Genomic DNA, 15,849 nt, shown 5'->3' with positions numbered 1-15,849 from the left:
GAGGACATATCCAGCATCTTCTGTAAATATTTTATGGTTATATGTAAGCATGAATTTCAATATAAAATTATGGGTCACAGTATAAAAGTATTTAAATTTAATTATCCTTCACTATTTTCATGAAAAGAAAAATTGAAATCAGAGTTCCGGGACTTTTAAATCACACTGTATAATGCGGGAAAATGTAAAATCAGGATTCCACTTTGTATATACAAGAAAATAATGTTTGTCACAAATTAAAGAATTGTAATAATTGTAACCTCACAGAAAATATGTGAATGATAAATGACTTAGTTATAAGAAACAGAACCTGTCACTGACCATGACAATCAGAAAATGCGGTCAAACATCACCAAAGGTTAACATGAGCTACCTCCACAAATTTGGTGAATTGAAATGTTAACATCTGTTATCATTTTACCAGATCATCTATTGATTTATTTGTGATGATGAAAGTAACCACATTACCAAAAAAAAATAGAATTTCAATACAAGAAAATTATTGCTGAATAATAAGATAAATTTTCTCAAGTACACACAATGGAAACAGTCCTGCCAGACCTAATATTGGCACGCAATTTTTTCTTGTATAAATTCTTTTAGTTGGATGAAGTAAGCTGTTTTGGCTATTATTACAGTGAAACCTCGATTTTACGTTTTTTAGGGTACAAAGCTGAAAAAACTTAAAATACTGGAAAATGTAAAATCAAGGAAAATTTCTTACATTTTACTATGTTGAGACCATCAAAGATGAATGTATAATGCGGGGAAATGTACTTGTTTGTAACATGATTTAGGGAGAACACAACATAGACGAAACTGAAACGCATAGATGAGAAAATGTAATGCTTTTACTGAAGTTACTTGCAAACATGGCCTACCCATTTCCCTTGACAAGACATTTAAGATTATATATGTATCTAATGAACATTGTTTGCATCATTGTCAAAGATTAACAACTCTTATTTGTTCTTTTAAAAATTTGAATTAGTGTAGAAACTAGAGCAGCAATCTTCAGGGAAAATATCACAATGCTATACAGTTAAACATGCATAAAGAAACAAACTTTTTTATGTATAAGTTGAAGATGATGTAGAAAGGAGGAAAAAGATTTCCAACCTGTACACAATAAGGGTTCTCGGTAGTACTTGGTGCTCATTCCAAAAAATGTGTTTTTATAAATGACGAAGTTGTGTATCAAATTAGGAAAAAAACATAATATGTCATGTGTTATACAGTGTCCCACTTATATATTGCACAAACAACACATATTAATAAACAAGCTTAAAACTGGACTAAGTTTTAGCTTAAAACTGGACTAAGTTTTCACTAAGAAAGATATAATTCAATATGATGCTACAAAAATTTCATTTTTTCTACAATGTGTAGACATGCAGTTGAAATCTATTGATTATTAAACAAAATAGCTGCTATATGTATATTCCAAATCAGAAAGTAGTTCAAATTAGATTGATCATTAAACATTAGCATATCTAAAATGAAACTCTATATTTCAATCTAGTTGATAACAATTTTTAAACTGAAATACACTGTAAGTGAAATGCAAGCACCCACCTCCTCACTTGTTGATTTATCCTGTCTAGGATTGGGCGTTCCTGGACTGGAAGATGCCTGGAAGAAAAAAAAATATATACAACGTATAAGTATACATGCATATAATTACGATGGGACAGGTTACGTGGTATTTTGTTGGTCTACACACACATTGGTACGGACGTGAAGTTTTTGTTTTAACAATAACACCGAAAAGTTGAGGAAAGCACAAGAAAGTGTTTAAAATGTATTTGGGCATGTTAAGGAGGCAAGTTTACAGTATATCAGAATCGCGAAATATGCCTTCTTTCAGAATAACAGAGAATTTTACACTTTAACGTGAAAAACGCCCCGAAATATGAAATATAAATTGGAGATAACACTTCTTTTGTTCTTCTGAAGTGCTATTAGATCTGTTAATTGAGGCAGACTATGGGAAAAGGGCATATACGAGAAAATTGAATTTTCAGAAAATCGCAGAGAAAGTTTTCATTGTTGAACTGAAAGAGACAGAAGCATAGAAGAAGGAAACAATTAATTGACAAATAAATTTGGTCTCTTCTAAAGGAATATATATGTATATTTGCTAGGTACATTACAAATAGAGTTTATAATTACGTGCTAGAAGAAACATGTTATGTGCCCTTTTTCCCTAGACACATTATGAAACGTAAAAAACCTGGGTTAGAGTAATCCAAAAAACTATAGAAGTGACGATATGTATTTGAATGTACGTTATACTGCTTATTGTCTTGTATTTTTTTTTCTTCCTTGATTTGAAAAAAATTCTCCCAGAAAATAAATGACATGAAATTAAATTATATGTAGCAGCATGACATTGAGAAACACAAACCAGACACTGATATATCAGCGATCAAATAAATGTTCAATCCACTGCTTGTCTTCATCCACCAAAAATTTGTAGAGCGATCGCACATCGTCTACTTTAGCACGATTGATTTCTGGGAACACTGCACTCTCAAGCCGAAGGGTTATCTGCTGCGATCTTTGGCGCCAAAATGGAAATGGTTTGTAAATAGGGTGATATGTATCAGAACATAGCAAAGCTCCATCTGCTTTGATTTTGATTAAGACATACTTCATGATCGTAAACTGATGGACTGGAGATACAGGTTTGGGCAGGAACAAACGTGCTAGACCTTTCTGCCAATCTTTTAATAAATCCGTGTCCATACTAACGTTAAATGGACTCTGATTTTGTCTGCAGCACACCATAGCAGTAAGGTACGGTTTCGCTGTTCCTATAACTTCTTTTTTGCTTATGTGTTTCCTAATAAGAACAAAATTACGATCATACTGAGAAAAGGAATGTCCACGCACTGGAAACACATGTAGAATATCAACACCATGGGACTTAGCTAACGAGCTGCAGAATTTTAAAATCGTAAGGTTACGAATTTGACCTCCAGCTGCATCCGACAGGAAAACAATATTCCTAAAGGCAGAGATTCGAGTTTCTTCACTAAACAATCATATAGAAAAGAAGCCACTGAATTAGCATTTTTCTTACCATCAGTTTCCATGAAACAGTAACAGTAGGACGATAGTCATTGAAAACATGCACATTGAAACAGTACAGCCACAGAAGTTGCTTATAAAACTGAGTATTCATGTATAGGCAGGGGAACTGGAAAATTTTGTGCATAATCAAATTCAATAACTAATTACTGAGTATCAGTTTTTGCCTGATGAATGTAATCATTTCTGATTTCTTTCGTTTCTCTGATTTTCTTTTATGCATATAGTATGCGGTTTTACACACATCAGAAGCATTTTGCTTTGAGTTCACATTCTGTGCAGAAATCACACTTGTCAGTTTTAGGTTTGCGGATGGCTAATGTAAATTTTGTTCATGTCTAGCATATAGTTCCATGTGTGCAGACAATTCTTTTTTGGGTTCACTGTCTCCTTTGCAGCTGTTGCATTACGTCTTTGCATACAGTTTGCCAGAAACGAGTCTTGCAAGTCCTTATTACACCCCCTGTAGAAAATGCAGAACAATTCCTTTTGATCATCAACAGAAAACTGTTTCCAACACTGTGTGGAGCAAAAACTGGTACAGTAACTGAATTTCTTCCTGCTGAAGGTGTTACCACTTGAATTTACGTATTCCTCAGAATATATGTTCTCTTACCAGCAAATTCACTATTTTCACCACCGCTTGCACACTCCATGATGTTGTTAACGTCTAGGTGCTCCAACAAATGGCAGGAACTCAAGTCACAAGCTTCTCCAACTTCTGTGTTTGACGTATCGTGTTCAAATTTTCAGCATTTCTTCTTCACACTTCTGGACATCAAATAAACTGTTCTCCGGAAAAAGGGCATATAGTACTTATATGCCCAATTTCCATTGACTGCCTCAATTGTAGTCTAGCTGGTGTTAGTTCAGTTCAAGTCATTGTCATGCTTCATTTATTGCAGTTTTGCCCAGACATGACTGGCAGTGTTTAACCTCATACTGAAATAGAATTCGTTGGGGGATCTTTCCAGAAGGGAAATTTCGTAGGAACGGGAAAATTTTCAGGGAGAAGCATTTGTTGTGTTGCAGGGGAAGGGGTTAGGGGCATGTATGTGTGTGTACACAAAACGGTATTTTGAGGTCGCAAAGGGTCTTCCTTTTTTGCATCGTTAGGGAAATGTGATGTACATGATTGTGTTCAAAGATTTGGGTGATATCATTCAATAAACATTTCATATTTACTTGCTGATGAGATGAAATAGTTTTCCAAATGGGAGAAATCTGGGAATTTCTCACAAAGGTGTCTTAATTTTCTTTGTCATTAAAGCTAAAATTTTGTCTCAGTTTTTCAGAACTAAAGCAATGTGAAAATCTTAAGCATAGAAGGAACAGTAAAAAATGCATGTAAAAAGAATATCTAATTTTGCCCTAAACCACAAAAAATAACACCAAATTGCAGTAAAATATAACATCGAAATTTAGGGGAAAATAAACAAGAACTTCACGACCCTACACACTGGTAAATAAAATATCAAAATTTTTGTACAATAGTTTTTTAAAGTCCACTTTATGCTTAAATAAATAAGGTTTAAAGTAGGATTCGAAGCCCTGTCAAGGTAAAGCACAATGACCTTAGCTACTTAAAACTATTTGACTCCTTTAATGTCGCATCGTTCAGTTTGGCCCTCTCAGCATCTGAGGTGTCCAAGATGCAAGCATGTTGAGGTTAGTATTTTTGAATCTATTCTTACATTGGCCACAGATGGGCACTGCTCCACATTATCTTTTGTTTCTCCCTGGATGTGTTTTGAAGCTTTTTAGAGGAGTTTGTTTACCTCAGCAACACTAGAAAAAGGTGTTCTGCTTACACAACACCCTTAAAGTTGAAGCTAAAACTGGACACAATTTCCCATTCCCATGCCAGCTTCTGAGTAGAAGAATCAAGCAAAGAAATGTTCGGTATTACACAAAGGAAAAATAAATTAGAATGTTGGCACTGAAATAAATGAAGGGTACAGGGTAGAAATGGGCCGATATGAAATTTTGGCCAATACCGATAAAGTACCGATATAAAATTTACCGATACCGATATTCTACCGATCCGATATAAATTTAGAAATGGTCCTTGAAGAACCTAAAATGTTCATTGATCTCCTTAATAAATGTGTGTTTTGAGGTGACTGCAGTGCAAGAGAAGCTAAATATTTAGACATTTACTTTTTAGAAAGAAGAGCATGGAAATTATCCCTAAAAATTACAACAAAATGGCATAATTTTGCACTAAATTATATCTTTATCGATATATCGGATCGGTAATTTTACCGATACGCCTATATCAGCAAATACTGATAAGAGTACCAATTAATCGGTCCCATCCCTAGTACAGGGTAAAAGCAACCAGTTAACTTTTGGGTGAAAAATGAGATTCTGATACCGTGCTATTGGAGGGCACGTAAATCGGCATTGGAAATATGTTTTTCTGCATCAATCTGTAGATTTTCAAACTTCAAATAGCATTCCTGTAAAAAAGATTTACAAAAATGGACTGATTGTTTTTACGCCGTGAAGTTCTTTTGTATTTTTCTGAATGCTTAGAGATGTACAAACATCATACATCACTTTGAAATATCATGTATTGTGAGAATAGACATTTTCCTCGATAAATGCAAAATTTGATGTCCATATACAATGAGTGCAGTCTCAGCTTTATTAAATACTAACTGATTTGCCCGGCGTTGGCCAGGTATTTATTTATTCCAATCTTCTATTAGACAGGAAAATAATGAATTGTAACTATAGTGTAAAATTAACTTGGAGTTGAAGGACATTGGGAGTGTCACTATTCATCTTAGTGAACCCGAAAACTATTGATTCCACACTAATATTGGTCATTTTCAATTATTTTTACATGTCATCCTCCTTCCCACTCCCACCCCTGGGTGCCAGGGGTGTCTTACCCCCACAGTATTTCTTTCTAGATTATAAGTAATGTGTGTTGAAATTGCTCGAGGATAGCAATATAGCACCTTCTGTGTAAGCAACCAACTTCACCATTCTGTGTTGCAGGAAGCATAACTTGCAGGATATGACATGAAAATGCCTCGCAACACAATGCTATTTTATGTCCCCTTCCCACCCCAACCCCTAGGGGTGTCTTAGCCCCACAGTATTTATTTTCAGATTGCAAGTGATACGTGTACCAAGTTTGGTTGAAATCGCTCCAGACGTTCGAGAGTTATTGCTGAACATACACACATACATACATTTTTATATATATAGGAGATAGATAGATAAATTATGAAATGTATTGTAGAAAGTACCTACCAGGGATAGATAACACTGGTCGACATGGGTTTCGATGTCTCACAGTTGACTGTTGTTTCCAAATAATTTCAGCATGCTGATTCCAAAAATTAAATACATTTTTCCCATCATGTCAGAATTTTTCACGATTTCGCAATCAAATTATGATATTCGCCATTAAAGTACATTTATTACATAATGAAACAAAAGAGAAATTTCGGATGTTTAAAAATCAATAAGTGATTCTGGAAGTATTTTCAATGCTGATCATGGAAATTACATCCATTTTTTCCTATCACGTGAGGGTTTTTCACAATTTCACAATCAAAATTCTCATTTTCCCCATAATATCACATTTATTACACAGCACAAGCACAACAAAATAAATTTTTTGAAGAAAATTGCAGTGGTTTCCAAACCAATATGTGATTCTGGAAGTACAGGGTACTCCATGATGTTGTGGATTTGCAATCGTTCGACCATGATGAAACACATGAAACTTTATTTTAAAGTGCAAGCCGTACTGTCCTTGTCACGATAATGAACTCTCTGATGCTAATAGGACGTGAGGCTGGAATATCTCCGAAAAACATCTGCCAGGACATGGCGTAGAATTCAGCTGTGCGAAGATCATGATGGTCTCCATACCGATGTCCTGGACAAGTGAACTATCAGGTACGTGATCACATCACTATAACAACCACCACCACTGTAGTATCGGGAAAAAAGGGGAGGTACACCCACATTGTGACCACTCTGTATTTTGAATACTGATCATGCAAATGACATCCATTTTTTCCCATAATGTCAGAATTTTTCATAACCAAAATTCACATATTCACCACTCCATTGCACCTATTACACAACGAAACAAAATAAATTTACACAAGGGAAATTTCCGTTGTTTACAAACCAATATCTGATTATGGAAGTATTTTAAAAACTGATCATGCAAATAGCATCCATTTTTTTCCCATCATGTCAGGATTTTTCAGAATTTCACAATCGGATGTGTAGTTTTATTATTTCCTCAATAGATGGCTCTGTTTTGATTTGATTTAGTTTATTTTATTTTGCATTTTGGGCCTCTTGGCTAATTTGCGAACATGGGGATGAGTGATGATATGATGAAATTAATCAATGGTCATTCACAAACAATTCATGAAAATTTTCTCGCCCTCCCCCTCCTTCCAATACTCAATATTATAATATGGTATGTTGATTGAACTTAGTGACGTGGAGAAAAATCGTGATGTGATGGGTAGAAATTGTTGTAATTTCCATGATAATCATTAAAAATACTTCCCGAATCACATATTGGTTTGTAAACAATAAATTCATATTGTTGCGCTGTGTAATAAATGTGATATAGTGGCGAAAATGGAAATTTTGATTGTGAAATTGTGAAAAATCTTGACGTGATAGGAAAAAAGGATGTCATTTCCATGATCACCATTGAAAATACATCCAAAATCACTGATTGATTTGGAAACAAGCGAAATTTCCCTTTTGTTGTGTTATGTAATATTAGGGTCCACAGGCCCAAAATGGAGCTGCAGGTGTGACGAAACTGATTAACACGTGTTTTCCCGCTAGATGGCGTTATGTGTCTGGCAAGGTATGCGCAAAGGCTGCTAACCAAGCAGCAGCCGTGTCCAGTCATTCTGTTTTTGACTGACGCGTAATGGAGGCATCCAAAGAGGAGCAGCAGGGTGTTGTGGGCTTCTTGACAGCGGAAGGTGTAGGGGGGTCGTGAAATCCATCGACGAATGGAAAGGATATATGGTCCCGCACACAGTCAACGCAACAAAGGAATGTCTGAAAAATTCAAGTGGGAAGTCCTGAGAACCGCCCCCCCCCCCCCCCAGTCCAGATCTGTCCCCGTGTGACTTCCACATCATCGGTGAGCACTGCGGGGACTATGGTTTCAATCAGACGATGACGTCAAGGAGTGTGTGCGCAATTGGTTCCAAGAACAGCCAAAGGAGTTCTACGAGAATACCATTTTGCGACTGGTGTCACAATGGAATAAATGCCTGAACAGTTGCAGACAATACTTCTGAGGTCTGTTACGTAAGTACTGTGAAATATCCTCTGCCTCGTTATTTTTTGACTAGGCCTTAAATATGTACTGTAATGGCAAATATCATAATTTGATTGTGAAATTGTGAAAAATTCTGACCTGATGGAGAGAAATGGATTTCATTCTTGGAATCAGCATTCAAAATACTTCCGGAAACACCTATTGATTTGAAAACATCTGAACTTTTCTCTCACAATGTCGACCAGTGTAATTAATCAGGGTTCAAGGGAACTGTCTGTAGTGAAAATGTGTAGGAAAATGCATTCAAGACCCAATATTTGTGAATTTAACACACAAAATGAACCAAGGGGGGAGGGGGGAGTGCATGGACTTTCAACTGGGTTTGAAAAGTTGAAAATGTGACCAATGATGATGGGAAAAGCAAGACTTAATTAAATTGAAAAGGAAGGACATTTTAAAGAAACAATTTTCTAAGAAGGTTAAGTAACTTCTATTGCACTAATAATTTCATAAAATAATTAAAAGAATGAAAGATAAGAATGTTAAAAAAAAGAAATCTCTGTAAAATCTGTACCATCCTTTACAATAACTCTACACGTATTTAAACTTCTCAATTCCATTCTACTTACCTGAGTGAGCAAGTCAGGTAGTACTGAACTAGTACGAGAACCAGGAGTGCCTACTTGACCAGGTGATGAGTCCATTCTGCCATAATCACGATTCTGTAACAGGAAGAGACAAACACCAAGTTAGAGAGAGGCCTTCTATTTCAACTATCAATGCATAAATGTCAGCATGTACATGAAAAACTTACCAAATAATCACAATAATCCCAGGCAGATCGGGAGTAAAACTTAACCCACAAAAGTATGAAACTGAGAAAAAAGCAAGTGAAATTTAGTCCATTGTATTGTGGCTTATGGGTTACCCAGACAGATGTTCTGGCTATCAGTGGATACTGAAGGTACTTCATTCACTATTGTACAGCAACTGGAGACTGTGCAGCAACTGGGATGACAATCAGAAATATACAAAAGGAAGGGGACAATTTATTGTATGTTGTATGTATCTTACCAGGTGTAGGATAAAGAAGCGAACAAAACATCCTTAAAGATACGAGGGTTATTTTTTAAGTAAAGTCCGTTTTGCAATAAAAATGAAGTAAGTAAATGTTTTTCAAAAAACAATTTATTTTCTGAATTTACATACACTGGTCTATTTTTCTACATAATTTCCTTGCTGGTTTCAATATTTATCGTAACGAACTATGAGTTTTTGGACACCATCCTCATAGAACTCTGCCACCCCTGATGATAGGCAGTTTCTAAATGCTTGCCACTCATGAAGGTCTTCAGATGGCGGAAGAGGTGGTAGTCGCTAGGTGCAAGGCCTGGACTGTATGGCAGATGTATGCATGGGCATATTTAAGGGGGAGGGGGTTCAACGGGTCCAAACCCCCCCCCCCCCTTTCGGTTCATTAAAATTACCATATTACCTGTTCTATCCACTTGTTCATAAAAATTTCTTCGGACTTATTGTATTCTCCTAATTTAGAGACGTATAGGATGGGATACGGATGGGAAGAAAATTATGTAATTTCACACACCAGATGGGACTGCAGTCCAAATGTCTGCAATTTTCTGATAGTTTCGGAATTTCTGCAATAAGAAACTGCATTTGACCTGTCAATCAGCTATAATTTTTACCCCTCGAGTCTTCTTAAAGGAATTTGGTATTTAAAAACGCAGTGCAAGAAAACCAGGGAAACACTGTAACATTCTCAAGTTGTTTGACACAAGATGGACAGAAAAGTATCAATACTAAGTAGCGCGACTTGTGGATTTGTATTCACTAATTGTAGAAACTTTACATTTCTCTGAACACAGACAACACATTGCAAAATTGCAGCAATTTTTCCAAAAATGTGAAATGGCTATCCCTCATTCATTGGAACAGTGTATCAACACGTTGAATGGCCTGGTTGATAGACTGGCTTTTGATAGTCTGATCAAACCTAGGCCTACTATACGTCCCGGATTTTACAGGACAATCACAGAATGATATAATTTGTTCTGGTGTCCCGAATAGTTTCTTCAGGATGCACAAATGTCCTGGAATCGGGTGGGAAAGAAGAAATAATTAAGACTATACTTTCCTGAACTTTATTTATATTTAAATGTGTAATATTAAAATGCTTATTTTACTAAACAATCTAACTGTACATTGAACCGCTCCCTCTCGATAATACAAGAGTTATCGAGTTAGCAGAAGATGCTGCAAAGATATTTGACTTCATGATAGCGCTGCCGTCTGCTGCAGCACTGAATTTCAATTGCAATTCTCTTCCATTGTATAGTAAGCTCTTTACTGTAAACAGTCAGTGCTTGGGTGTCCACACTGTTCAGTCCGCAGTTCTCAAATAAAGTTTCGACATTGTGAGATAGCAGCTTAGTTCATTATGGCACCGAAAATGAATTGTAAGATTAATTATATACTTCGAAGAAGATTTCTGTTTTTTTTTAAGAAGTGTAAAGAATATGATAATGGATATGTACATACACACAACTCTTCTCAGGTCCAGCACCCCCCCCCCCCCCACCCCACCACTATCCAACAAGCTTCTGGTCAGTACTGTCCCAGATCTTCTTATAATATATAGCAACCCTAATCATACCAAAAGTTGAACCCCCTCCCCCCATTATATGAACTAAATATACGCCCACGAAGCCATGACATTCTCTCTTTTACAACTTTTTTCATTTAGATCGTTCGATGCTCAGTTCTGACTCCTGCCGGCCCCTAACTACAGCTATGAATTTGACGAGACTGTAAGAAAAACAGATATTGCGAGCGAAGTGAACAAGAAAATTTCACGAAACTTATTTTTATATGCGTAAAATTTGAAATCGAGGGCGGCAATTGTCAATCTGTGACCCCCGCATGTGCTCTTTGCCGTCTGTAAGAAAAATGCAAGAAATATATGAAAATTCATCTTGAGCATCATTTTGTCTTGCTACTCTTAGATTCTGCTAGCCTTGCATTTCTTTACTTCAATGTACGCCCCCTAGAATTGGTTGCCATCCAAATTTGGGGGGCAATCCCCCCCTGTAGTTGCACCACTGCTCTCTCTCTCTCTCTCTCTTTATCTCAGAGGGGGATGGATTGGAGAGAGAGAGAAGGGTGGGGGGGGATACAATATGTAACTTTTTGGAAATAAAGTATGAATGAGTTTAACATTTGTAAACATTGAAAAAATCCGTGAATAAACTTTCATCCGTGGTAATTTTTTTTTATGGGGGAAAAAAAGAGGGGCTGTTAAATATTAAATATAAAGTAAAATATGATTGATTTGGTTTTAAGTCCACTTTCTGCACAGTAAGGCTAATCAGGACTGGACCTACAGCTTAAAGTGGGATCCGAACCACTATGCACCTCCACACGAAGTAAAATAGGAGAAATGTATCCTTCTAAATCATGAGTTGTTACAAAAATAGTGTCACAGGGGCTGGTGCGAATTGTTCCCATTAGAGTAAGCTTAAAATATTTATCAAAATTTATGTCTGCTAATTTAAACATGTTACTTACTCTCTGAAGTGAAGGAACAACTTAACTTTGGGCGATATGTTAGAAGTGTTTTCAAATGAGTGTATTTCTATCTAATATTTCATTAGACAATAACGTTTAGGCCCAAAATGAATGAAATGACTGGCTTGTGTTAAACCCAAAGAAAAGAAAAATGAACAGAAGAGGGTGAAATTTGAATTTTATGAATTTTGACATTTGGTTTATTTCTATTATGATCAACTAAGAAATAGTGAAAAATGTACATGCAAATAAATCCTGGTTATTTATAGATAATGAGAATTAACTTGAAATTTTTTTAAAAAAAAATCTACTGTACTCAGGATTGAAATTTACAACTTTCAGATTAGCAGGCTGACTTTTACCCCTAGACTAACATATTCATGCTTAAAAAATGCCCAAGAATAATTATCTAGCATCTTCTAAACCAAACAAAGCACACGCTCCCAATGAAATATTTCATTCATAAATCATGCATATGTCTTTTGAGATACTTTCGTAGGAGGAAGCATTTTCTGGCTGCAAGGCTTAATCAATGCTGAGAATTTGTCAGTGAGCGAGTCAAGTCAGTCAGTGGAATTGGAGCTTTATATATGTTGGATGTACACCTTTCTGTGTGGCCTTACTCAGATAGATAGTGGTTTGCACACATAGCTGATATGCACTCTTTTTTAGTTTTTTTACAAAGGTGTTGGTGGAGTGGAGGAATGGGTTGCAAGCCGTCACTGAAAGTGGTAATATGGCAATGAAAGGAAAAGAGATCTAGAAAATCTAGACTAAAATACACTCATTGACAAAAAAAATGAAACACCTAGAAATGAAATGAAACTGTACCTGTTGACAGATTATGTGATTACAAAATCAGATCAAATGGACAACAGTGTGTGCACTACGGGCATACTGCTTAACCCATGTCAGTAGGATGTAGCACCCCTCGGGTCTTGATACATGCACCATTTCGATTTGGAATGGAGTCTACCGAGGCAAGTTGGCCCACAGCTGTTGTAACTGGCCCTCGATATCCTGCAAATTGGCACTGGGTCGTAGTTGACGTCTGAGCTGATCCCCCACACGTTCTATCGGTGACTGATCAGGGGATCTTGCTGGCCACGGGAGTAGCTGAACATGATGCAGGCAGTCCATAGACACATGTACCGTGTGCGGATGAGCGTTGTCATGTTGAAAGACTGTACCAGGATGCTGTTTCAAGAGGGGTAACACATGAGGATGCAGGATGTCAGTGACGTAGCACTGCTGTCAGAATCCCCAGAACCACAACCAGATATAACTTGAAGTCATACCGAATGGCTCCCCACACCATGATGGCAGGATTAATGCCAGTATGTCTCTCCACAACATTGGCAGGATGTGTCCTCTTCCATCGGTGCCGCCATACTCGCACACGGTGATCATCCGTCGTAATTCAGAACTGAGATTCATCACTGAACATGATGCAATGCCACGCGTCACTGTTGTCAGCAGTCAATGCCTCCCGGTTATGTTAACACTCCAAACACAGCCGTTTGTGTTCTGGTGTTAACGGTAGCCTCCGCATGGGATGGTAAACTCGTAGTTTACACACGCCTTATGAACGCTATCACGTGGTGGCACAACTAATGCACTCTTGGTGGCCATTCTAGACAGTTCAAATCATTGCAACTCTAGGCAAGACTAATCATTTACATACACATCAAAGGTACACATGTGTACGAAATGTCGTTCAAATTGGACCTTTCCTTCTGGGTGCTTAATTTTTTTATATCAATGATTGTATATCCAAACAGGATAGTTTGCATTCTGGAGCACTACCCATTGGTGAATTTTTAGATAAAAATATATTTCATTTGTTGCTTCGTAAGTGCCGACTATATGGCTGCAATGTAATCTGTGGTCTTATTTCACATAAAAATCTTAATATACATAATCTTATGTTAAGCACATAAAATGTATATTTCTTGGGGATAAACAAAGGAAATAGATGGGGTTTCTGTCAGGGTTCTAACTCTCCTTGCCAAATCAAATTTTTTAAGAATTCTAGATTTCTGCACATTTTAAACACACTTTTGGGCCATCCTAATGTTTAAACTTACCACAAAATACATCATCAATCCTTGTTATTACACTAAATTCATTACTTTAGTCTTTTACACATAAAGGTAAAGGTAAAGTGTTCCCCTGTGCATAGCACCACGCCATGAAGGCGTATAGGGGGTGTGGGGGTAACGCCCCACACTTTCTTGATCCGGTCGTGAGTGGGGGTGATGTGATCAGCATCACGCCCCTGACCGCCTTTACCCCCCAGGGTTTCCCCCAGGTACCCATGTTATTCGACGCTGGGTAGGCGCCGGGGCCGCTTCCACCGTTAGAAAAGTTCCCGGATTTGAACCGGCCGGGGATCGAACCCGGGACCTTGAGCATGGTAGTCAGACGCGTTACCGACTGAGCCACCGCGGCCACTCTTTTTTACACATTACTGAAAAATAAATTAACAAAAGTCATGGGGCGTGAAAATATAAAACACAATTGCAAAATACTGCTAATCGGAGCATGTTTCCACCCGTGCACATACAGATCAAAAATAATCTGCTCAATTTTTTAGTCCACAACATTAATTTATTACCAACCATTTGTGACCGACAAGAAGTTAAAGTAGCCTTCAGGCTGGGCTCAGAGCATTCTCCTTTGAGTGAAACTATGAAACCACAAACTCATCTTTCGAGAGTCTCTTTATTATACAATTACACATTACTCGAGGAAATAATTTTTACTAGTATGAAAAAATTCATAACCATTTACTATTCATTCACTTTTCAATCTTTTAAAATCAAAAGTCCCCACCATTCCATGAATTTTAAGGGCATGCATTGATAACCCTGAAGTTAGCACAAAAGTTGCCAATTATACGCTATCACTTGTGTCTATTATTTATTATTGATCACTGCATTTCTATCTTTTAGGTTATTTGCACTGATGAGGATGGTAGTGGGAGGGACTGTTAATTGCACATAGCACTGAAGGAGATTGAATATAAATATTCAAGTTGATTACTATCAGTATCAACTCCTAACCTTTCCAACAAGGTGGAGTCTGGGACACCGTAAATATAATCCTCCCTGGTATTTTAGTTACTAACAGGTCTTGCAGGGTGGCCACTCTAGGACCACTAAGTATAATTCCCGGTTTTCAAGGTGAAATGTTCAAAAATTTAACGGTATAAGCAGTTGTTTTCTCTATTTTAACCTTACATATTGCCACCTCTCACCACCCACACACAAATATATCAAAAATATAAAGGGTCTGTCACATTCCAATGTATCCAAAAAATGTAATTCAATTAAAGTGTTTATATATCTTTAATATATTTAATTTAAGGTGCGGAGTTTACATTTACTATTTCACACACTCAGACTCGAAACACATCTCGAACTCACAGATGATCCGAGATATACTAATCTATGAAAACATATTAATTATATGAGAATTTCAAACTCAACTTCAAGATATCTTGTATTGCAATATTGCTCTGCAAAGGTTACTAAAAAAGCAAACACGTTGAGAATTCTGTGTTATTTCTCACGCAACTTGCTTGTCCTTTCTCGATGAAAACAGCTTAGCTAAACTGAGAGAAACTTGCCTTAGGGTATTTTATAAACATGTATGAATGGGATTTGGATTATTAAAAGTTGAGATTTTTCACATCTATGGAGAAATTTTCATGCATAATTCCCGGAATTCCTGGTGAATAGCCACCCTCTCTTGACTTGACCACCAGATGTGGTGGACTCTGCTACCGAAAAATAATCCTACGCATTATGGTATCATATCGATGCCTGTCGCAAACATCTCACGCGTCCGGGGACTGAACAAATTATTAGTTAGAGAAT

The 15,849-nt window shown here is 36.9% G+C and overlaps 1 protein-coding gene across 7 annotated transcripts in view; it reads right to left on the bottom strand.

The window, feature by feature from the left end:
• Positions 1-15,849, bottom strand: part of msn (serine/threonine-protein kinase msn) — a 156,293-nt gene that overhangs the window by 47,118 nt on the left and 93,326 nt on the right. For all 7 annotated transcript variants that reach the window (XM_083112407.1, XM_083112408.1, XM_083112410.1 and 4 more), the window contains 2 exons: positions 9,013-9,105; positions 1,576-1,632 (listed from right to left, as the gene is read on the bottom strand). In XM_083112407.1, coding sequence (XP_082968533.1) covers positions 1,576-1,632; positions 9,013-9,105 — 150 coding nt within the window. The remainder of the gene's footprint in view (positions 1-1,575; positions 1,633-9,012; positions 9,106-15,849) is intronic.

The sequence above is a fragment of the Lepisma saccharinum genome, chromosome 26 (assembly GCF_977018435.1).
Source record: "Lepisma saccharinum chromosome 26, izLepSacc3.1, whole genome shotgun sequence".
NCBI lineage: Eukaryota > Metazoa > Arthropoda > Insecta > Zygentoma > Lepismatidae > Lepisma > Lepisma saccharinum.
The sequence above is the reverse complement of the archived record's forward strand: the minus strand, read 5'-3'. Positions and strand labels throughout refer to the sequence as shown.